The 23,251-nt window shown below is 41.1% G+C and overlaps 1 protein-coding gene across 5 annotated transcripts in view; it reads right to left on the bottom strand.

The window, feature by feature from the left end:
* LOC117712722 (ATP-binding cassette sub-family G member 3-like) overlaps positions 1-23,251 on the bottom strand; it is a 44,871-nt gene that overhangs the window by 15,425 nt on the left and 6,195 nt on the right. For 2 of the 5 annotated variants that reach the window (XM_076937857.1, XM_034508823.2), the window contains exons 2-10: positions 22,163-22,381; positions 20,128-20,187; positions 19,038-19,152; positions 18,673-18,825; positions 14,712-14,848; positions 13,473-13,624; positions 12,461-12,562; positions 9,890-10,137; positions 6,738-6,820 (exon numbers count right to left, since the gene is read on the bottom strand). In XM_076937857.1, the coding sequence (XP_076793972.1) occupies positions 6,738-6,820; positions 9,890-10,137; positions 12,461-12,562; positions 13,473-13,624; positions 14,712-14,848; positions 18,673-18,825; positions 19,038-19,152; positions 20,128-20,187; positions 22,163-22,362 (1,250 nt within the window). In that variant the 5' untranslated portion in view covers positions 22,363-22,381. Of the gene's footprint in view, positions 1-6,737; positions 6,821-9,889; positions 10,138-12,460; positions 12,563-13,472; positions 13,625-14,711; positions 14,849-18,672; positions 18,826-19,037; positions 19,153-20,127; positions 20,188-22,162; positions 22,385-23,251 lie in introns of those variants that run through there. The other 3 variants (XM_076937855.1, XM_076937856.1, XM_076937858.1) reach the window with 2 other exon arrangements.

Genomic DNA, 23,251 nt, shown 5'->3' with positions numbered 1-23,251 from the left:
CCAGCTAGTTTTATGTCAGTTTGACACAAGCTAGAATTATCTGAGAGGAGAGAACTTTAACTGAGAAAATGCTTCCAAAAGATCCAGTTGTAGGCAAACCTGTAGAGTATTTTCCTAATTAGCTATTGATATTGGAGAACCCAGTCCATTGTGGTTGGTGCCATTCTTGGGCCGTAGTCTTAGGTTCTATAGGAAAGCAGGCTGAGCAATCCATGGAGAATAAGCCAGGAAACAGCACCTTCCATGATCTCTGCATCAGCTCCTGCTTCATATTCCTGCCCTGTGTGGGAGAGTATCTTGACTTACTTCAGTGATGAACTACAATATGGAAATAAAAGGCAATCAAACTCTTTCCTCTCCAACTTGGCTTTAGGTCATGGGGTTTCAATGCAGTAATAATGACCTTAGCTAAGACAGGAGCTGATGCATGTGATCATCACGGGCACCAAGGCACATGCATGATACACAGAGACATATGCATGAAAACACTCACACACATAAAAAATTAAATAAATATTTTTTAAAAGAAAGGAAAAATGTAAAACTATTCTGATTAAATAAAAGAACCCTCAGAAAGTTTGAGTCCCATGAGGCATTCACCCACTCTGTCTCCACAGCAGTATCTATGGATTGTTGTGTGTCCTCTAAAACTTTAACAATTTGAAAATGGTTCCTAATACAATGACCTTTTATTGTGTCTTTAAGGGGTTAATTAGATTTACACAAGACGATGAGAGTGGAGTCCCACAGTGTGGTCTGTGTCCTCATTAGGGGAAGACTCAGCAATGTAGACTCTGTCATGAGAGGGCCCTGAGAGAAGGTGCCCAGACAGGAAGAGCCTATGACAGAACTCTCCCCTTAGACTTTCACACTGCAGTGTGTGGAGACACATTTAGTTTTAAATTCACTGAGCCTGCGGTATTTAATCATGGCAACTCAACCACCCATCACTTCAGTTTAACTAACAAAATTGGTAAGTATCATTCCTAATATAGAGATAAAGAAAGATAAATAAAATTCCAAGGGGGTTTTACATCCAGTTAGCCACATTGCTTCCATAGATGAGTAAGAATGAAAACATGAACTAGTGGAACAATCTCTACTCAATAGCTTACCACAGGTATTGCCCATAGAGTCATCTTTAAAGATGATTATTCCTAAAATAGGACAACCATCTTCTTGCATGGTTTCCAAGAGCGTAAACAGATAAATTCAGTCATGATTATTTATGAAGAAATAATTTGTGTCCATGTGACAAGGGATAGTAAGCAGGAAGGAGTTAAAAGCCCCTGCAGTAATGTATTTCCTGGATGTGTGTGTTAGGTTTGCCTAAGACAAAAGCCATGATTTAGATCCTAACATCATGGCACATATGACAGTCAGGAGTAAGTGACTCTCCTTATATAGGTAAATAGTGGATGGATTTCCCGATCAGATGAGGGAACTTACTGGAGACAAGTTTTCTCCTATGTAAAGAATTCCATTCTTTTTACCAACAACCAAATTAAACTAACATGTTGTAAAAGACAGAATGGGATTGAGACTGTAAAGAGCAGGAAGACTGGCCTCCAGGTCTCCCAAAACTTGGGAGGCAGAGGCAGGAAGACTGCTGCAGACTGAGGCTAGCCTGGGCTACAGGACAATGCTTGGCCTGTCAGGTTACAACTTTGGCCATACCTTTGGGTAGCCCATGACAGAACACAGAACAGCAGGCCTGGGTTCTCCCTCCTCTCCTGAGGAGCCGCTCCTGCATGTCAAGGCTCACCTGGTTTACCTCCACTCTGGTAAGTGCACACTTTCTCTCTCCACTCTTCCCTTCCCCAACACATCTGATCTCAGGTGGCAGGTATCTTCCCTCCTTCTCCCTCTCCCTCTCCCTCTCCCTCCCTCTCTGCTTCTCCCTCTCTTTCTCCTCCTTCTTCTCCCTCTCCCTCTCCCCCAATAAATTGTCCTCCAGTTCCCATCTGTGTTTTGTTTTCATTGACAAAACCAAGAACTGACAAAGGGAACCCTGTGGCCCTGGCTACAGTTCACTATATGCCACATCTTCTTACTGAAATGACTTTTAAAATATTTTAGTTATAGATTAACAAATTATAGTTAAATGTATAAGGTATAAAAGAAATATAATTCATGAAAACTTTTGTGAAATAATTTACTCAAACTAACTGAAGTGATACCCATCTCTACATCAGTCTTATGGTTCCTCATTTGAAATATATACTCAGAAACCTGGAAGTGTGTATTGTATTTGCTGAATTGAATGTGCCATATAAGTTATTTCAGTAGAAGAGAATGTTACTTCTCCAGGTTAATGAATTTTATACTCTTAGCCCAAATGTCTCTCTTCAATGAACACCATCTGGCAGCCGCTATCGTCAGCCATTCTGCCTGGAAGTGAATCGCTGTACAATCCACAAGTAAGTGAAACTTCTGTGTGTCTCTCTGTCCTTGGAGTCTTTTACTTTGCATGATATTCTTTTTTTTCCTTTAGAATTATTTTATTAAATCATAAATGTACAACAGCTTCTTTACACACACACTTGTTTTCATAATACTCTTTAAATCTTCAATTCTATTCTTTATTGTTGAAATTCCCATTTTCAAGAGAAGCACATTACAGTTCTCAGTTTCTTTGCCAGTTATCTGTTGGCAGACACTTAGCTTCCTTAACATGGTCACTGTGTGCAATGCTCCAATGAGCGTCAGGCTACAGATGCATTTTGGGAAGTTATTTCAGATATGATTGTTAGTGTGCTGTGATGGTTTGTATATGCTTGGGCCAAGGAGTGGCAGCTTGGCTCTGTTGGAGTAGGTGTGCACTGTGGGTGTGAGCTTTACTATCCTAGCCCTAGCTGCCTGGAAGAGAGTATTCTTCCAGCAGCCTTCAGATGAAGATGTAGAACTCTCAGCTCCTCCTGCTTCATGCCTGACTAGATGCTGTTATGTTCCTGCCTCGATAATAATGGACTAAACCTCTGAACCTGTAAGCCAGCCACAGTTAAATGTTGTTCTTATAAGAGCTGCCTTATTCTTGGTGTCTGTTCACAGCAGTAAAACCCTAACTAAGACATATGCACAGGATAAATTTCTGAGTCTAATTATTTCTTTTAATGCCAATTCCTTCCTATTCTGTTGCTATCTCAACCCTATGAGGATATTGAGCCAAAGGGCTCATATGTCACAAAATTCAAATCCAGGTTCCAGTTGCACTGCTTGGATAAAGTGCAAAGGCAATGCTGGGTCCAAACATGAGAAGTAACTTCTGTCCTTCTGAACATTATCGATGGTTCAAATGCTAATATTGACCCTGAAAATAATTTAATAGATGATGTTGAGGAAGTGTTTCTATCTGTCCTGTTCAGGTTTCTGTTGCTGTGGTAAACACTATAACCAAACAACCTTGGGAGAATGGGGTTTATTTGCCTTACATATCCCAAGTAATGCTCCATCCCCAAGGGAAGTCAGAACAGAAATTCAAGGCAGGAACTCGGGGACAGGAATCGAAGCTGAGGCCATGGAGGAATGCTCCTACTGCCTTGCTACCCGTGGCTTGCCCAGACTGCTTTCTTATACAACTCAGAGCCACCTGCTCTGGGGTTGCACTGCTCCCAATGGGCTAGCCTCAACCACATCAATCATCTGGCCTACAGCCAATCTGACAGAGGCATTTTCTCAACTGTTCATCTTCCCACATGACTCTTGCTTGTGCCAAGTAGACAACTGAGAAGCCCACCAACCAAAAGGAACAAGCACTACTCAGAAAGCATGAAATAAACTATACACAAAGGCCATTTTCACACAGTTCAATTTCTTCTAAAACGCTCACTGTAAGAGAGGAAGTGAAAAATACAAAGAGTATCCCACAATTTCTAAAAGCCAATGTAGAAACAGCTAATAAAGCTCTTTTTATGTTTGCATTTTCCAAGAACATTTCCACTTCGAGTTTTTCAGGGTTCATTTCTGAATGCTTCCTGTGAGTGTCTACACCTTCCTTCCTGTGACCTAAGCTGTGCTGGGTTGAGATGTGCCCTCTACACAGGCACAGACAAGTCCTAGCAGGATTGGAAAATGTTCAGACTTCAGAGACGATGCCTGGGAACAGCTGTAACAATTGTCTCTGTGCAGACTGATGGCCAATCCACACAGTTGGAAACTCACTGAAGAACTGGTTTTATTCTTCTTTCTTTCAAAACGAATTTTTTTTCCACACATCAAACAGATTTATGGGGCTGGGCAGGTGGCCTGTTCAGCAAAGTGTCAGCCATGCAAGCATGAGGACAAGAGTTTAGAGCCAGAACCAATGTGAAAGGGAGGCACATACTTCATACCTGTACTACACAGACGAAGGATACAGAGGTGGATCTTAGAGCTCATTGGTCAGCCAGCCCAGCCAATCACTAAGCTCTAGGTTGAGTGAGAAACCTGTCTTGGAAGAAATGGTGGAGACTCATCAAGGAAAACCTAGCCTCAACCTCCAGCCTCAACATGGAGACATATGCATGTTGACACACATGTACATGTATACACACCTACATAAACATGGATGAAGCCCACACAAGAGTGTAGATAAAACATACACCACTGCATACTTACACCCAAATACACACTCATGAGCACTAACACACAGTCTTTCTCCCATATTTATACATATTCACAAACACACACTCTCACAAACATTCTCACATATGCATAAACACTCACACACTGACACACACCTCACATACACGTGCTCACACAGATTTTCCATCATGCACACACACTCACACACACTCACACATACCTCACATACACATGCTTTCACCATCATACACACACACACACAGAGAGAGAGAGAGAGAGAGACAGAGACAGAGACACACAGAGAGAGAGAGAGATTGAGAGAGAGAGAGAAGCTTCTTGAAGTTTCTTTACTTGTCAAACCTCTTAGCCAGTGTGAGGTACCCTTCTCTGTGGATGTGTAGCAGGGAGCACAGTTTTGAGCAAAGCATTTGCCATACATAAATTTTAGTGAGAATTCTGACAGTGGTGATGCTGCTGAGAAACTGTTTGGAACGTGTTATAGTTTAACATAAACAGATATCTTTAAGGCCACATTATAACTCAAACTAGACAGTGACCACAAAAGTGACATCTACATGAGGAGTCAGAATAATTGAATCGCATCCTGCTACCCAATACTCACGTTCAAACAAACCAAATATATTCAAGAAAATTGGCCATGAAGCAACAAATGCAGAATAAATTTGTAAGCTAACACCATTCATATCAATAGAATAAAAAGGCAGCACAGAGAAGAAGAGAAATGTATGTGCATCATGTATCTGGTGAGGAGTTCATATTTGAGAAACAAAAATAACTATAACTTAATAGCAAGGAAGAATCCAAGGCCAATGAGATGGTTTGGCAGATGATGACTATGACAAGCTTGATGACCTGCAAGCAATCCCTGAAACCCATGTGGTGGAGGGATCAGCTCTTGTAAATGGTCCTCTGTCCTCCACATTCATGCTGTAGGACATACATACCCACAACATACACACACTAAGTAAATAAATACATAATTTTGGAATGAAAAGAAAATATTCCAATTTAAAATGGGAAAACAGATTTTTACAAAGAATTCATAAAACATCCAATGGGTACTGGTTCATTTTCTTCTAAGGTACCTTGTTCAAAGCAAGAACAAATATGTTTGGGTGAGAATGTGGACATTCTTGAGCCCCTGTGTTCTGCTGGTAAGAATATAAAATAGTACAGTGGAGTGGAGACAGGATAGCATTGCCTCAAAGAACACAATGGCCTTACAATATGTCAACTCTAGCCCTCTCTCATAAGGACAACATTCCAGGGCTCAAACACATGTATTGCATACTCAGCAGCATCAGTCATAGTAGCCAAAGGTGAGAGAAAACTGCATTTCCAGGCTCAGATGAATGAGAAGCAACAGCATGAGCACACAATGGACAATTATTCTGCCTCCCAGAGCCCAAAGAAACGTCACACCTGGCACACTTTATGCACCCTGAAATATGCATATATTACAGTAATGGAATCAAGTCAGCCAGAGCAAAAAGAATCTAATTAAACCAACAACAAACCACAAACACTTTATAACTCCAATTCAGGGTCCAACATTGGTCATATTCAAAGGCAGATAGTACAGTTGGGGTTGCCAGGAACTGAGAGTGTTCAATATGGAGTGGGGGAGTCTTCTCTCAGAGCTATGGGACTCCATGTAGAAAGTTGAAACATTGTCTTTACATTTAGATTGTGGTTAGAGGCACATACACCAAAACCTGTTAAAATCATTTCCTCCTTCTGGGTTACCTTATCTAGCCTTGATATGGGGGTATGTACCTAGTCTTCTTGAAGCTTTTTATTCCATGTTTGGTTGGTGTCACTAGGAGGGCTGCTCTTTTCTTAGGAGATGAGACGGGTTTGCATTTGGGAGAGAGGGGATAGGGGGGAGAAACTGGGGAAGGGGAGGAGAAATATGGTAAGGATGTAATATATAAGATGAGAATACAAAAATGTGAACTGTGTGGTATCTATAGTATCATACTATCTACACATAAACACGTGAAAAGTGAGTTCTTCCACTCAGCTTTCAATGTACAACACATTTCACCACAAAATATATGCTTACTCATTATGAATTCCAAGCCTGAATGGATTTCTGTAAGCCTGAACAAAATGACAGCACTGTATCAAAATCAGGACCCAAGTTCACTTACCTCATCTGGACTTCAATACAATCATTTTTTAAGACATGGAAAGTGATGCCTACAGCTGTTGCCAGTATGACTGTGATAACAGCCTATTGAATAGAAAATGAAAAAAAAAAAAAGGAAAAATTTCCATTACAAGTAAAAAGTGCTCAACACACTGTCCATTATTTTAAGATTTGTGGTTTCCTAATCATATCTCCACAATGAGATGAACATCATATTTTGACCAGAATCCTGGGAAAATATAAAACACACATGTTTATAGACTGCTAGTATGTTAAATTAAAAATGAAGGCCCTGCAATCTGAGGCCCTAACAGCACAGACCCTGGAAAAGCTAAGATTTCTCCCTGTACCCCAGGAGGAATGGCCATGAAGGTCCAATAATAAAATTAAAATCCACCTTCGACACAGTTCCTAACAGTGCATTTGTGTGCTGAGAGGGGGTGAGCTTGTCCTCACCTCTGCAACCTCTGGGACATCTGAGCCTGTGCAACAGAGAGCATTACTGCTGCCAGCATGTATCCACACAGCTAGCTGTGCAGCACCCAGTGCTCCCCTTGTCCACCATCTCTGTCAGTGCTGCTCCATCACCTCAGCAGAGGGGCCTGTGCCCAACAAGTCTCACCCAACTCCTCCAGACCCTCAGCTTCCCATCTACTCTGTGCAGACAGCTCACAAGGAGGCTGCACAGCTTTCGGTCTTAGAGTTAAATGGCTTTAAAACTGGCTTCACTTAGCTAAGGAGTAGGGTGACATGATGCTGTGACTCATTTGAGATATTTATTCTATTATTCATCTGGTTACTTTTTAAAAACATGAAATTATAATCTAAGGAAAAATAGTTTTTCATATAACATGATAATTTAATTTAAAAACCAAATCCCCGGGCTTAGAGATATGGCCCAGCAGCTAAGAACATTTGCTGCTCTTGCAGAGGAGTAGGGTTCAGTTCCCAGGACCTTAAAGACCTATCACAGCCACCTGAAACTCCAGTTCCAGAAGATCTGTTGCCTTCTTCTAACCTCCATTGGCATGCCAGTAATGCAGTTATACATGCAGACTAAAACGCCATGCACAAAATTTAATAAATACAAGTTTAAAATTTTAGTCCTCAATAATTCTTGATAACATGTGCACACTCACACACCACACTCACTCATACACACACTCATACACACTCACATACACTCACACACACTCACAGTCACGTACACACTCACAGTCACACACCTACTCACACACATACACACACAGTCTTCTTATGTCATACCATTTCCTCACTGTTCAACAATGAATGACACAGTTTGTTGAATGTAACTGCTCACTTGTTTCTGAATCATATCAGATCCTTTTCTTCCCAATGAGATATGACATGAAAATACCCTTATATGACATCAAATTCCAAGTGTTAAGACTAATGTGTTTGAAGCAACTGACAGTATAATTCAAATGATAACATACATACACACAGAGAACCTTGAAACATGAAAACAGCTGTACACATGTTAAGAGCTAGGCAGGGTTTCATCACAGCCAACAACTGGCTGTCTTTCTGTATTCAACAAAAATCACATGTCTGATTGTGGCAGGATATTTTCCTGCCCATTATATTTGCAGTGGAGCTTTGTGATTGGGCAGTAGAAGAGGTAGGCAGAGTGAGGAGGTGGGAGGAGAAAAGAGGAAGAAAAGAGGAGGGGAAGGAGGAAAGGAAGCAAGATGGAGGAAAGCATTCGGGACTCTAGCAGTAATTAAACATATCAAAAGGTTAGATATTGGGTAACAATTCTAATTGCATGGGCATCTTGTGTAGTGCACATTTGCTAATATATAAATCCACTGGATAATCTTTAAGAATTATGAGTCTCATTTATACTGGGTATGGGAATTGTTATATGTACTGCATGGGGTTGGCAGAGTTAGCCCATGAGCCAAGATAGCCATGGGGTCCACAAAGATGACTGGTGGAGGAACCAGCTATGCCATCTCTTAGAGCCAGGGCTGGCATCTTGGCTACCGTAGCTGGTCACAAGTGTGGAAACTAGGGGGGAATACAGTGATGGTCCAGAGCAGGCTGCTCTGCACTGCACTACTTTTTCAAATATCTATCGTTACACCTGATAATGAAGTAACAACACACAGTATAACCAGGTAAACTGACTATAACGATTGCACAGGAACGAGCATGTAAATCCACAGCAGAGACTTGCCCTCTAATAGCTAAGACCCGAGACCAATAGATAATGCAGCAGAATCATCAACATCATCACCAAATAAAAATATCAATGAATATGTTTTGACCCAAGTAAGCTGGGACAACTACATTTCTGTGACATTCATGTTAGAATAACAGAAAATTTAAAGTAGAATTACCATTGTTACAGAAGAATGGCCATTGTTACAGAGACATTTAAAGAAAAGTAGAGAGTAACCTCCACCCAGTTCCCAGTTAGCTGACGGGGAGGAGCTGGGTTAAGTCTGGTTGTACTGTGAATGAACTATTCTCTTTGAATAGCTACTGCCCCTAAATAGGGAAACAGTGCTCCACAGCAGGAATCATCACTCAGGCAGTAGATGCACAGGCTCCCATCAGAGATGTGGAATGGCATTGTTTCCTCACAGCCTGATTTCAGCTATAGTTCATCCCTTCTTTCCCTCCCTTTCTCCAGCCATCTCCACCCCTTCTCCACTTAAACTTTCTCCAAAGTTTGTTCTTCCACCTGACGAGCTACAAATTTTATCTATTTGTGCAGGTACCATCCATCTACCCACATGGAATTTGCATCAGGAAAAATCCTTTGTGCTCACTTTATTCATGCCTGTACTTGAACTTGAGGATGTGCAGGTGAATTAAAGAATACAGCTGAGAGGAACTCCCAAGTGTGCCTCTCATTACTTTATGCAACTGTTGAATTAAATTTCCTACTGGATTAGTCATTACAGTCCCTCTAAGTAAAAAACAACCACTAAAAACCTTTTCTGTAAGTATGAAGTTAATCATGTTCTACTTGCTGCAGGGAAAAATTCTGCACAGCAAATACAGAGAGAACACAAATACACAGTAGCAGAAGGCAAGTGTGACCCAGAAGTCACTGACACAGACATAAGTTGTTCCCACTTGAGTTTTTCACAGTACATTTAAAATAATTCATCAGGTTACCTGCTTCACAGTGTCCTGTGTAAGACCCATGAGATTTTTGAATGATCGATAGATAATCCACCCGAGCTGATGCCACAAAGCGGTGATGCATGTGGTCTCCACAGCTGAGACCCTCTCCAGCTTCTGTTCCCCCAAGAGTTGATCCAGTTTGGTTCTTGTTTCCCTGTATAATTTGGAGTGGGTATACATATTGGCCAATTCTCCTGTGACTTGATGTTGTCTCTTACAAAGATCTTCATATTTGTCAACTTTGTGATGAAAGTGGATAAAGACAAGAAACAGCAGAAAATAATTTAACTGATTTTTCTGTTGAATAGCATATTGAATTCCTGAATGTATCATATGTTGACTTTTCACATGTGTTATGTATGGATTTCTGTTTGAGACAGTCTTATGTAACCTAGACTTTCCTCAAAATTGCTATGTAGCCAAGGGTGACCTCAAACTTCTCCTGGTCAACCTGATTCCATGTCTCAAATGCTGTGATTACTGGCATCCACCATAACACCCAGATATTGGGGCTAGGAACCAAACTCAAGACTTTGTGCTTCCTAAGCAAGCATTATCCTGGCTGACTTACATCCTCATCTCACAAAAATTTGAGAATAAAACAATTGCTACTGTGGAACTCTTTTACATATTAGAAGAACATCCCTAACTGTGATGGCTATACCTGGTTGTCAGCTTGACTACATCTACAATGAACTACAATCCAGAAGTGGAGGGCACACCTCTGATCCAGATTTTGAGGCTGGAAGACACAGGTTTCTGACCTGGATCTTGATATGGAGATCTTGAGGCATAGGCCTTAAAAAGTTTAGGGCCAGGCAAGATAGTACAAGCCTTTAATCCCAGGAGACTAAGGCAAGGAGATCTCTGAGTTCAAGGTCAGTCTGTGACAAAGCAAGTTTTAGACCCAGGAGTGGTGGTACACACCTTAATGTGGGCCACACCTTCTGCTGGAGACCTACATAAGGACAATGGAAGAAGGAAGATTCCTTCTTCTTCAACTGCTTGCACTTATGTTTTAGCACATCTGTAGGAACCTACTTCTACAGAAGACCAGCTCAAACAACTAGCCTCATGGGACTGAGCAACTACTAGACTTCCCATTCACAGCTGCCCATTGTTGGGGTAGTTGGACTACAGACTATAACTCATTATAATAAATTCCCTTAATATATAGAAACATTCCGTAAGTCCTGTGACTCTAGAAAACCCTGACAAAGGCACTAACTGATCTGACTATTGTTATTATCCCATAGGTTCAGCAAACTGGATACCTTTTCCCTTCTGGACCCTAATTCTTAACAAAGGCTTCTTTCTCATATGGTTCTACATTTCTTAATATAAAGGTCTGGTCCCTGCTTTCTACGACATGCCAATGTACATTCAAATGTATAAAATGTCAAATTCCTTTCTTTAAGTTATAGTGTGTCACAGTTTGTCACACAGAATACCATTTTGCAATTGTTTGTTGCAATGAGTCATTGGTCTGTTTTGAAACCTCTGGCTTCTGCTGCACTATCAATACTGGATTCTTATGAAGACTTCGCTCAGATATCCTGTTGTTGCCCTGGGTCATGGAGGTCCTGTATCTTTGGATCTATAGGACCAGTCCTTTCACAAGCTCCAGCAGATCAAAGATGGAGTAGATGATAGGGTGGGCTAACTCAAAGCCCTGGGTTTGGGCCTTGGTGGTAACTGAGCTGCACAGCCCACCAGTTCTCCAGTATCTTCATCACCAGGGTGACCTCTCTAGCACTGCCCCAGCTAGCTCACCCAGTGCTGCAGTCATCAAGGGACACGACCAGTTCTCCTGCTCTCATGCCCATAAAACCAGCTCACCATCCCTCATGCCACCAGAGTCAGCTCTATTGTGGTGCCCAGGTGAGGTACAGGGCCCACCCTGTAGAGTGCTGCAGCCAGAGGGGGCAAGGCCAGCTCTCCTGCTCTGGAACCCTCAGGGCAGGCTCTCCTGTGCTTTCTTAACCCTGTCAAGATCTACTGCACTGCCCAGGTGAGGGGCAGAGCCTCCTTTCCACTCTCTTGCCCTAGGGTTGACTCACCTGCTCCAGTGCCACCAGGGCCAGCTCATGGGGTCAGCCCCCCCTCCCCCACTAATCACTAATTACAAAAATACTCTACAGACTTGTCTACAGCCCAATCTTATGGGGGAATTTTCTTAACAGAGGTTTCTTCCTCTCAGGTGACTTTCTGTGACAAGTTGACATAGCCCTGCAATGCCTGTACTTGGGAGGTGAGGCAGAAAGAGCACAGATGCAAGGCCAGCCTGGCTACCTAAGCAAACATTATCTAAAACAGTACAAGGACCATATGCAGATCAAGGAGCACATTTACTTTCTAACAGAAATTTCTACTGCTGACAATATCATATGAATGTTCCTTATAAATTACATCAAAATCACCCAGCACTGACCAGCAGCAAAGTCTACCAGCTAATTTTAGGACACTTAATTAACATACAAAGCCATATTCTAATGAACCACATTGTGGTGTTTAGATGAAGTCACTTAGGCAAAAATGTCTGACTCTAGAAGACTCACATACCGTCACGGCCGTCTTCCTTTGTGCCTAATATATTAGAGAAACCTCCATTAATGATGTCCAGGAAGAAGTCTGCAGGGTTGTCATGGTTCTCATACTTGTAACCTACAAAGAATACAGCCCAAGAACACAAACCTGAGGACACTCTGTCAGAGAGTGGGGGAGGGGAGGGAAGACACAGTCTAACTTCTTTCTCTTCTTGCAGTTTTCATCCACTATTTATTTTTTGCATATACATGTGTGTGTGTTTGTGTATGTGTGGTGTACTCATACAAAAGTTCAGCAATCTCTTTCCTGTCTAATATATAGAGAGTATATATGTTTATGTGTATGATATACATACACATGCAAACTCTTCCTTGAGACAAACATTTGAACTCAGCCTAAATTTTTTTGGGCTCCATAGACTCACTAAGTTTGCACATTTTAAATGACAATGATTAATTAATAACAAATAAGGAATGCTAGAAACTAAATAGTTAAGCCTATACTTGGACTCAGAGAATCCTTCATAATTGCATCCATACTTCTAAATGATAAAACTGACTGCATGAACTTTTGAAAAAAATCTCACCATACACTATGAAAAACACCAGCAGACCAAAAATATGAAGTCAGACTTAAGTCTCTAAAGCCCCTATGTAAGGACTGAACCTAAAATACAAACATACCCATAAGTAAGTAACATCTCTGCAACACCTCAGAGTCAACTCACACACTAAGGGAAACCTGAACACCATCATCAGCTACATGAGCAAGAACACTATGATGTAAGGCCTTTCTCGAGCTATTCAAATGATGGATAATGGGCCCTGGGGCAAAAAAGAGACATGAACGAGAAGCCATACTGTTAAACTAACAAAAATCCTGCCTCCAAATTAACCAACAGTATTTAAAGCGGAGAAACCTACACATAGTAAGTCTGCACAAGAGTCAAACAGCATCCCTGATATCCCCTGTTTCTCTTTGCAGATCCTGTGAATGAAGAAGCTCTCATAACAATAGGCAACCATACCTGCAGATTGGAAGTACCCCAAAGCATCCTGTGCAGGTCCATGAAAGATGAGTTTTCCTGAAGCCACTAAGGTGAGGCTATCAAAAACACTGAAGATGGAGTACTGAGGCTGATTGATGGAGAAGATGATTGTCCGACCCTTCTCCGATACCCTAAGTTCAGAGAGGGAGACATGCTAAGTCTCTGGACACTGGAACCTTGAATTCTCCACACAATATTTCATTCCTGAAGTTATACTCTTTGTTCCCATTTCAGGTTGAATTTTCCTTATAAATACCTCATCTCACTTATGTTATGCATCAAGAGACAAACCATGCTCCATGCTTCTATTTAAAAGTCGACAACTTCTTACCTTATGGAATATCAGGTGTTCACAGTCCATAAGAGTTTTATTGACACTGCCGATCTCCAGGCAGTGCAGACATCCAATTCATCTGAGACAATGAATTGGATCAGTGTGATGGTTTATATATGCTCAACCCAGGGAATGGCACTATTAGAAGGTGTGGCCCTGTTAGAGTAGGTGTGGCCTTGTAGGAGAAGGTGTGTTGCTGTAGGTGTGGGCGTTAAGACCTCATCCTAGCTGCCTGGACATCTTTATTCTGCTAGCAGCCTTAAGATGAAGATGAAGAACTCTCAGCTCCTCCTGCACCATGCCTGCATGGATGCTGCCATGCTCCTGCTTTGATGATTGTGGACTGAACCTCTCTTAAATGACAGATCAGGGCATAGACACATAGAGAAGGAAAGTACACAATCCTCAGCTCAGTGAGACATGCTCAGCAGATATAGCCTATGGATACCTTCATATCTGCCTTACAGTATCCAGTCTGTAAGAAATTTAACTTATGTCAACTCATTTAGTCTGGGGTGTCCCTAACAGTGCACTAGCAAGAATCTTCTTTCCCCTCAGCGCACTGGGTCAGTCCCCTGTCTCTTGAATGTTTCAGACACATCAAACATGCTTTGCCTCAGCTGTCACTGTGTTTAGATCTCTCCGACTCAGCCCCAGCTCACTTGTCACATGCTTGCAGGTTTAGGGACATGCTATTTAAAGCAGTGCTCCACCTTCTCCACAGCCACCCATCCTAGGCAATGTTCTTGATGCCTCTTCTCTGTTGGTTGAAGTTTCCCTCTAATATATGAGTTTTGTTGCCTACTTCTGAATCTCCTGCACCAAAAATGCATAGAAGCGACTGGGTATTAAGTTAATAAATATAATGTCCCTTTAGCACATACCTTCTCAGGACTGAGATGATATCAGTTGTAGTTGTCAAGTCTAAGTCAGTGGTGGGATCATCCAAGAACAAGATGGGATGCTCAGTGACCAGCTCCATTGCTATACTGGTCTTTTTCTTGAGTTCTTTGGATGTAGGCTAAAACACCAATGACCATTGTTATCAACAAGAACATATCACTGCCATTTGGTGAACTAGCTTGTTCCAGCAATAAAAGATTGTGTTAAATCATTATTCCAAAGAGCCAAAATATGGGCACCTAGGAGAATAAGGTTTCTCTTCTAACAAGAGAGTAGAATGAAGCTCAGGTCAGACGTGACATGAAGCCTTGTTAACAACACTTATTGTTTTGTTCCCTATCAAGTCACATATTCTAGAGGATGAGTTGTCACATGCAAAGTGAGATCACTGAGGAAGAAATGAGGAAAAGGGGAGAGGAGAAGATAAAATATCCCTAGTAATTTAGTAATCATTTAACAATACCCCAACACACACACATACATGCACATGCACATGCACATTGCTTTTAGTAAAAATTCCTAAGTGGAAAGTTCACATTGCCTTCTTAGGACATTTTCAACTTCCTTAAGACTCTGTGAATTGACATCATTTACTCTGAACAGCATCTAAAAATTCATGTCTCACCCTTGTAGATAAATCTAAAAGTTGGGACATTCTTCAGGTCAAACTGGCACCATCTTTTTACCAGCCAGTGTCAATGTGTAAGGTGAGAGATCACAAGAAGGTTGACAGGACAGAGAAATAGGGAACGATTCTGAAGCTTGAACTCCTTAATCATGATAAGCAAAACCATGATCAAGCCCTACTGATAACATACAACAAAGAATGTTGAGGTTTGTGAAAGAATGTGGACATGAAAAGGCTGAAGATACAAAGGAATTATTCATGTTGATAGTTTAGAACTTATAGGTACACATGTGTCCTTACTTTGATGAATGAAATGTCATCAAGTTCTCAGGAGTAAGACACTACCTAATGCTCTTTTAAAATGCTCCGGGGGATAAATAGCTTTAGCAAGTGTGTGATAAAATACTATCAACTCAGAAGCCCAAAGTCTGGTACTGACAAGTGTACTACTGAGCTGACTATACAACAACTGCACTGCTATGGTAACTGCATGCTTCCTCTACACTTCTTATATTGAAGTCTTATGTCAGCTGAAGATGTTTATCGGGGAACAGCAATTCAAGCCTGAAGCCTGGGTTCAATCTCTGAAACTCACATATAAAGCTACATGCAGTGGCATGCATCCATGTATCCCATCAGAATGTAACTACAGTAAGAAGAGAGGAGCATAAGCCATGCAGGGAAAACATCAGCAGAAGACAGACCCTGCCTATATACGGAGTGGGAATGAACCCCTGAAAACAGTGACCTATGACCTTCCTGTGTGTGCAATGCAACTCAGTCAGAGACTCACACACACACTTACATATACACATATACACACACACATGTACCACTCACACACATATCCACACACACATGAACATATACATACACTCACACCTACATACACTCACACCTACACACAAATGCACACAGTAACACATACCTTTGTTCAAAGTTACCATTAAAAAGTTATATTGTTAAAATTCTTGAAATCTTTTATACTTCATGACCTTCAAGGAGTTAAGAAATATCTTTATATGTTGTCACTAAACAAAGCCAAGTAAGCAACTTATGGCAATGACTACTTATTGTTTAAAATGTAGCAAAATAAAACACCTCATTGTAAATATCAAACCAAGTTATAAAAGGGCCAAAGCAAACAAATTTCTACCACTCAGGAAGAAAGAGAAAGTGGTGAATGTCAGCCTTTGTGATATTCTTCCCACCAAGCCAAGCATCTCCCATAAGACTGAAGAGAAGCATCCTGGAATCCACAGCCAGGGGCATCCTCTTCCTTGTTGTTCTAAGAAAGGGCCAGCGCAGGAGTTAAAACATGAGAATTACATTCTGTTAAGCTGTTTTCATCCACGGTACCAAATGTCCATTCACCAAACATCTACATATAATCTTCTCAATGAATCAATGTCATGGGGAGAGGCAGGAGGTTTGTGGGGACCCAAGAAGAGGGAAGCAGCTGATATTTAAAAACTCAGAGAATGTAATAAAGTGACTGATCATGTTCTATTAGCAATGAAATAATAAAGAACATTTGGGGACTGCGAAGGATTATAGATCTGACAAGGCTGAGGATGTGATGGTTTTGTTCATTTTGATAGTTAAGAATGAAATTGTTAAGGTAAGTAAATGTCCTATTTTAAATGAAGGATGAAGAATAATTCAGTATTCATGAATGAAGTCCTATGTAATATTCCTTTTAATATGTCAGTAAGAAACTGGTTGTTGGGGCTGGAGAGATGGGTCAGAGGTTAAGAGCACTGACTGCTCTTCCAGAGGTCGTGAACTCAGTTTCCAGCAACCACATGGTGACTCACAATCACCTGTAATGAGATATAATGCCCTCTTCTGGTCTGAAGACAGCTACACTATGCACATATACATTAAATAAATATTTTTAAAAAGAAAAGAAACATGTTATCCATCACATGGTCAGCTGTGAAGCTCACCACTCATGTATTGCCCTTCCTGGTCCTGCATGAGCTTCCACAGGAGACAGTTGGTCTACTTGCTGTTGCTCTTGACCAAAGACCTGGGAGTAAATGTTGTTAGAATATAAGGAATCAGGGAGCAAGGGTAAAATAATATCCTAATTTTCCATCCAGTTGCTGAGATGAAGCCTTCTGATGAGAAGTACACATGGAGCTAAAGGTTTACTTCAGAGCACAGTTCAGAAGTACAGTCAACCATTGCAGGGCAGTAAACCAGGAACCTGATGCAGCTGGTTACATGCAGTCCGGAGCACAGAGAGAATGCACGCCTGCCTGCCAGTGCTCAGCTCACCTTCTCCATTCTTCTGCCACCCAGAACTCAAGCCCACAGAACAGTGCAGCCTGCAGTGGCTGCGTCTTTCCTCATGGATGAACTTAATGAAGACAATGACCTACAGAAATGTCCACAGGCCATACAACTACAGTACTCCTCATTTTCTAGAGGATTCCAAGTGATTCTAGATTACATCATGTTGACAGTCGAAACTAACCATCCCAGACAGGATGAAATAAAAACACAAAACAAGAGGCTACAAAATTAACAAGCACTAAACAAGTTAGAAAAGATGCTAAGACCAAGTGCAATCCTGGAAGAAAAGTTAAGGTAGAGTGAAGCATAGAGCCTGGGTCCTCAGTCTCCCAGCATAGGCTTGAAACAACAAGGAAACAAAGTCTTCTGGATCAGGAGCTTCTCAACCTCTGGGCCGTGGCCCCCTTAGGGGTCACATATCAGATATCTGTATTAGAGTTCACAACAGTAGCAAAATTACAGTCATGAGGTACCAACAAAATAATTGTGTGCTCCTGGATCACCAGGAATGAGGAACTGTATTGAAGGTCGCAGCTTTAGGAAGGATGAGAACCACTGCTCTGGAGGAAGGGAAGAGAAACAGAAAACAAAAACTCATCAAATTCTCAATTCTAAGGGTCATGTGAGGAAGACATGGAAATGGCCACGTGAGGAGCACTTTTCCCTGCTGGATCACTTTCCATTCCCAGGCTCAACCATTGTTAAGATGGCTTCACAGTTTAATTTCCACGTTAATGTACAATAGCAGTCACTTAGTGATTAACAGAGAAAGCAGCCACCTTTGACCACAGGAACTACAGGAAACAGCATGTAGAGGGTCAGGTCATCCACACACCAATATCTCTCGCTAGCTCTCTCTCTCTCTCTCTCTCTCTCTCTCTCTCTCTCTCGCTCTCTCTCTCTCTCTCTCTCTCTCCCTCCCTCTCTCTCTCTCTCTTTCTCTCTCTCTCTCTCTCTTGCTCACTCTCTCTCTCCTTCTCTCGCTGAGCCTTTCAAGATTTCCCTCACATTACCTTGATATTTTGTTCTTTATCCAGATGCAGAAGCTTCAGCACCTCATTAATCCGTCTTCTTTTTTCATCACTTGTTATGGTCATTGGAAGACGAAGAGTTGCTGAGAACTCTAGATTCTCTCTCACAGTCACTGTGCCCAACACCACATCATTCTTAAGGGCAGATGGAATTTTAATTAGATACAGTTATCACTGAAACTCAAACAAACGTAACCTAGTCCACACAAACAACACACTCAGTGTAATGCTCCATTTAAAATAAGCTTTCAATTTCACTAATCCCAAACTCAAAGCCTGATCCAAATGTTTTCTTTCCCCCACTTTCAAGCAGAAAAGGTTTAAAATTGCAGCCCACCAACACTTACTTGTGGTACATAACCAGATGTACATTTGAAATTAGCAGGTCGAGGTTTACCATTTATCAAAATATCTCCTGATAATCCACATGGATCTCTCCTTGCAGCTAAGACATCTAAGAACCTACAAAAGGTTAATTGTATTGTGGAGTTTATTTTCTCCCTTCAATCAAAACTATCATCCTTTAACTTCTCAAAACAAAAATTTTGCATATAAGCCGGGCAGTGGTGGCGCATGCCTTTAATCCCAGCACTTGGGAGGCAGAGGCAGGCAGATTTCTGAGTTTGAGGCCAGCCTGGTCTACAGAGTGAGTTCCAAGACAGCCAGGGCTACACAGAGAAACTCTGTCTCGAAAAACAAAAACAAAAAAAGAAAAAGAAAAAGAAACCTTTGCATATTAAATAATACAGAAACATAATGTAATGAACAAGTCAACAGTTGAACTAAAATCACACATACTCATGTACACACACAAGTACACACATGACTGCAAACACACACATGTCTTTATGTTCATTGTGTGCTGTAAGACAGCTCAGAATTTTGAATATAGGACATGATCCACATGACTACCATTCCCTGCTATCTGACCTCGGGGACCCAATCCTGTTAATGTGCTGCTGTATTTTGAGAATTAGGCCTGTTGATAATTTCTCTCTCTAAGAAAACAACAACAACTTCTTCTTCTTCTTCTTCTTCTTCTTCTTCTTCTTCTTCTTCTTCTTCTTCTTCTTCCTCTTCCTCTTCCTCTTCCTCTTCCTCTTCCTCCTCCTCCTCCTCCTCCTCCTCTTCCTCTTCTTCTTCTTCTTCTTTTTCTTCTTCCTATTACAATACTATCTACCTACTTCATTAAATAAGAATAGTATGTATCAACACCATATGACAATCACTTTGCCACTTCCTATTCATAAAGTGGACCCAGAAAGACTTTCTGTACTTTGTGGAATATTAGAACACATCCCTCCTGCACATCATCCCCAGCACAGAGGACCAGAATAGCTGTAATAACAACACTTAAATAACAGCCATAAAGGTGATTGGTTTTAAAACACATGAACTGGATGCAAAGGGCTTACGTATGCTTTCTGTTATACTCACAAAGATCTGCTCCCATCTTGAGGTCCCATAATGGCATTGAGGCCAGGTTTCATGATCCCACTGCAAACACAAAATCATACTGGTTTATGTTTCTATATTTAAAAAGTTAAATTAGCTTGTGGTCCACATTGAGAATGGTCCTTTGCAGTAGTAGACAAAAAATAAGGACAAACACAGGAAAACATTATTAGAGACATATTATTTATGAAATATGTCAACTGCTAGTAAGGACTCACCAGAAAAGTGCCTCATATATCACAAAATTCTTTTGTTTAATATTTAAACCATTTGTCTTTTTTGAAAAGCAATTCATCTAAGTTTAGTGTTCCTTGAAGTGATAGCCAGTTCTCATTATGACTCCACTGTACACACAGACTTTATGTGTCACGTACAGCTTCCCACTAATGTGTGATGATCAGTGTCTTCATAACCCTGCTTGCTACTAAGTGAACCTCTACATGAGAAACCAATAATTCATAGGGTACCAGAAGCTCTGTCATTGCTATTAAAATGAATTAGAACCAAAATCAAGACACCTTTAGTAGAAATCCAGAGATTAGAAAGAAGCATTCCAGAGGATAAGAAAGCTTTGCCAGGATCAATACTCAAGAAAAGCAACCTGAATCAAAACAGAAAACAAAAATATACATCCCACAAAATTATGGTTTCCTTCTTCGATACATAAATTAGAATACACTACGCTCAGTTTAGAATTGAAGTACACCATGCAGAACATGGATATTCCTTATTGATGTACAGATACAGTGCACACACGAATCAGTCTCAGAAAACTGACTGAATGCTTCAGAGTAGTGAACATTCAGACTGGAAAGGGCATATTCTTATAGAAGCTTAGTTACCTTCCCTTTCATCATTTCACATTCAGATAATGTGCCAGCCCTTTGCCCTGTCATTGTCCTTTTTCTTAAGAAATGGTGGAAGTTGGAGATAGAGGAGCAGAAATGACCAGTGCCCAAGAGCAGTGTAGGGTTGGGCTTGGGAGAAAGAGAGTGTTCACACTGAGTGGGGGAAACCTTGATATGTTTGCTCTCCTTAGGATTTGTTATGGGCTGCTCTCTCTGCGGAACACTGTGTTTCCACACTGCTTTTGCTCTTTTTAGCTGTCAATGAACTTTGAGCAGATACATCAGGCCCTGACTGTCTGCTGTCGGGACTTTGCTCATTGTTCCCATTTCATCACCTGTGACTGACCTGGTCAGCCTTTCAGTTCAGTGTCAGGAGGGCTGTGTACACAGAAATGTACACAACACTTTTAGATTTTTAAATTTCTAGGATTTAAATTTCAATATTCCTTTATTGTCTCTTGATTTTAACAGTATGTCTTTGGTATTGCTTTCTCATTCCTAATTTTATTGAATTAAAATAATTTATCGTGTTCTTTTTTGGTATGGTGTCTAAGGCTGTGTCAAACTTGTTTGTATTTCCAAAGAGCAAATCTTTTGTGTCACTCATCCATTCTATTGTTCTTTGGTCTCCACCTCATTAAATTCACTGTGGTCCTGATCCTATCTGTAGGCATAACATGGTAAGGCTGGATTGATGGGGAGGCACTTGATAGGTAAGGACCTAAGAGAAACCCCCAGAACTAACATAAAGTTCAGTGCAGCAGTGAGCATCTCCAAAGCCAGTGGAGAGAGGAGACAGAGACAGGAGAATCCCCAGAAGCTTGCAAGCTGCCATACACAACAGAGAAAAATCTGACACCCCATTTCCAACAAGGGAAAGGTAAAGACTAATGCTTAAGGTTGTCCTCTGAGAGCCTTGTGCCACATGTGTGTCATAGCATCTACACATCTGCAGACATGCATGTGTGTGTGCACATGTGTGCTTACACACCACACACATACACAAAAACACATAAACAGACATACAATACATACATACACATGAACACACATACATATACACACACATATGAGCAAATATACACATAAACAGCTGATTTATAAAGAGAAAGTCTGTGTTTCTTGAGAACGTTATTCCATACACTGTTGTCTTTAGCTCATGGACATACTTGAAGTTCGATAGTCTTTTTATCTGAGTCTTTGTACAAAGTAGAAAGCCACTCTTCTCTGTTTCTCGGTAGCTGATGTTGTGAAAACTTAACACAGCCTCTCCAGTCAGTGTCTTCAGGTCACTGGTGTTTGTTTCAGCAAGGTCACAATGATGTCTTTCTTTCTTTGGGATTGCATTGGGATCATTATTGGAGGCCATCTCGAGATGTTCTTCCTTCCTGCTGAAGGAAAAGCAATAGCAAGTTGAAGGTCCACACAAGAAGTCATAACACAGATCATCACACTCATGGATGGTTTTTAACTGGGCTTTCATAGGTAGACTCCTTCCTGATGAACAGTCCATATCTCTGTGATTACCTGAGGAACCAGATGAGAAACAGACATGACTGAGTACACAGACCCCTTAGACAATATATGCCTAAGAAACAAATGAGCATATTGAGCTGAAGATAAATGCTATCTATAATTAATAAAGAAAGAGACAGATGAGAGGGCAGATTTTACTTACTTCAAAAGAATATTATGATATAGTACAAGTTCAGAGGCAAAAAACATGACCACCAATCAATCTCTCTCTCTCTCTCTCTCTCTCTCTCTCTCTCTCTCTCTCTCTCTCTCTGTGTGTGTGTGTGTGTGTGTGTGTGTCTGTGTGTCTGTGTGTCTGTGTGTGTGTGTGTGTGTGATGTTCACGCATGCTAGCATGTGTGAACTTGTGGGAGGCAAAAAAAAAAAAAAAAAAAAAAAAAAAAAAAAAAAAAAAAAAAAAACCAGATACACATCTCAATTGAGCTATTCTGTAACAGGGCAGCCAAAAATATACAGCTGGGTCAAGGCACAGTGTCAGTAAGGTGCAGACTGCTTCAGGGCAGAGCTGACACCAGGCCTAAGGGGTCTGAACCTATGGAAGCTCAAGTGGGCCATTTCAAGAAGGGCTGGTCATGGTCAGCAGAAATCCTGAGGATGGACCTGAAAGTTTGTTGCCTGTGTATGTGTTGATGCACATCTCAGGTGGCCTGCTGACGGCTCAGTGGGGACCCAAGAGAGGGCATTGCAGTGCTCATGGCTCTGGACAGACATACAAGCTTGGT

The sequence above is a fragment of the Arvicanthis niloticus genome, chromosome 7, assembly GCF_011762505.2.
Source record: "Arvicanthis niloticus isolate mArvNil1 chromosome 7, mArvNil1.pat.X, whole genome shotgun sequence".
Lineage (NCBI taxonomy): Eukaryota > Metazoa > Chordata > Mammalia > Rodentia > Muridae > Arvicanthis > Arvicanthis niloticus.
The sequence above is the reverse complement of the archived record's forward strand: the minus strand, read 5'-3'. Positions and strand labels throughout refer to the sequence as shown.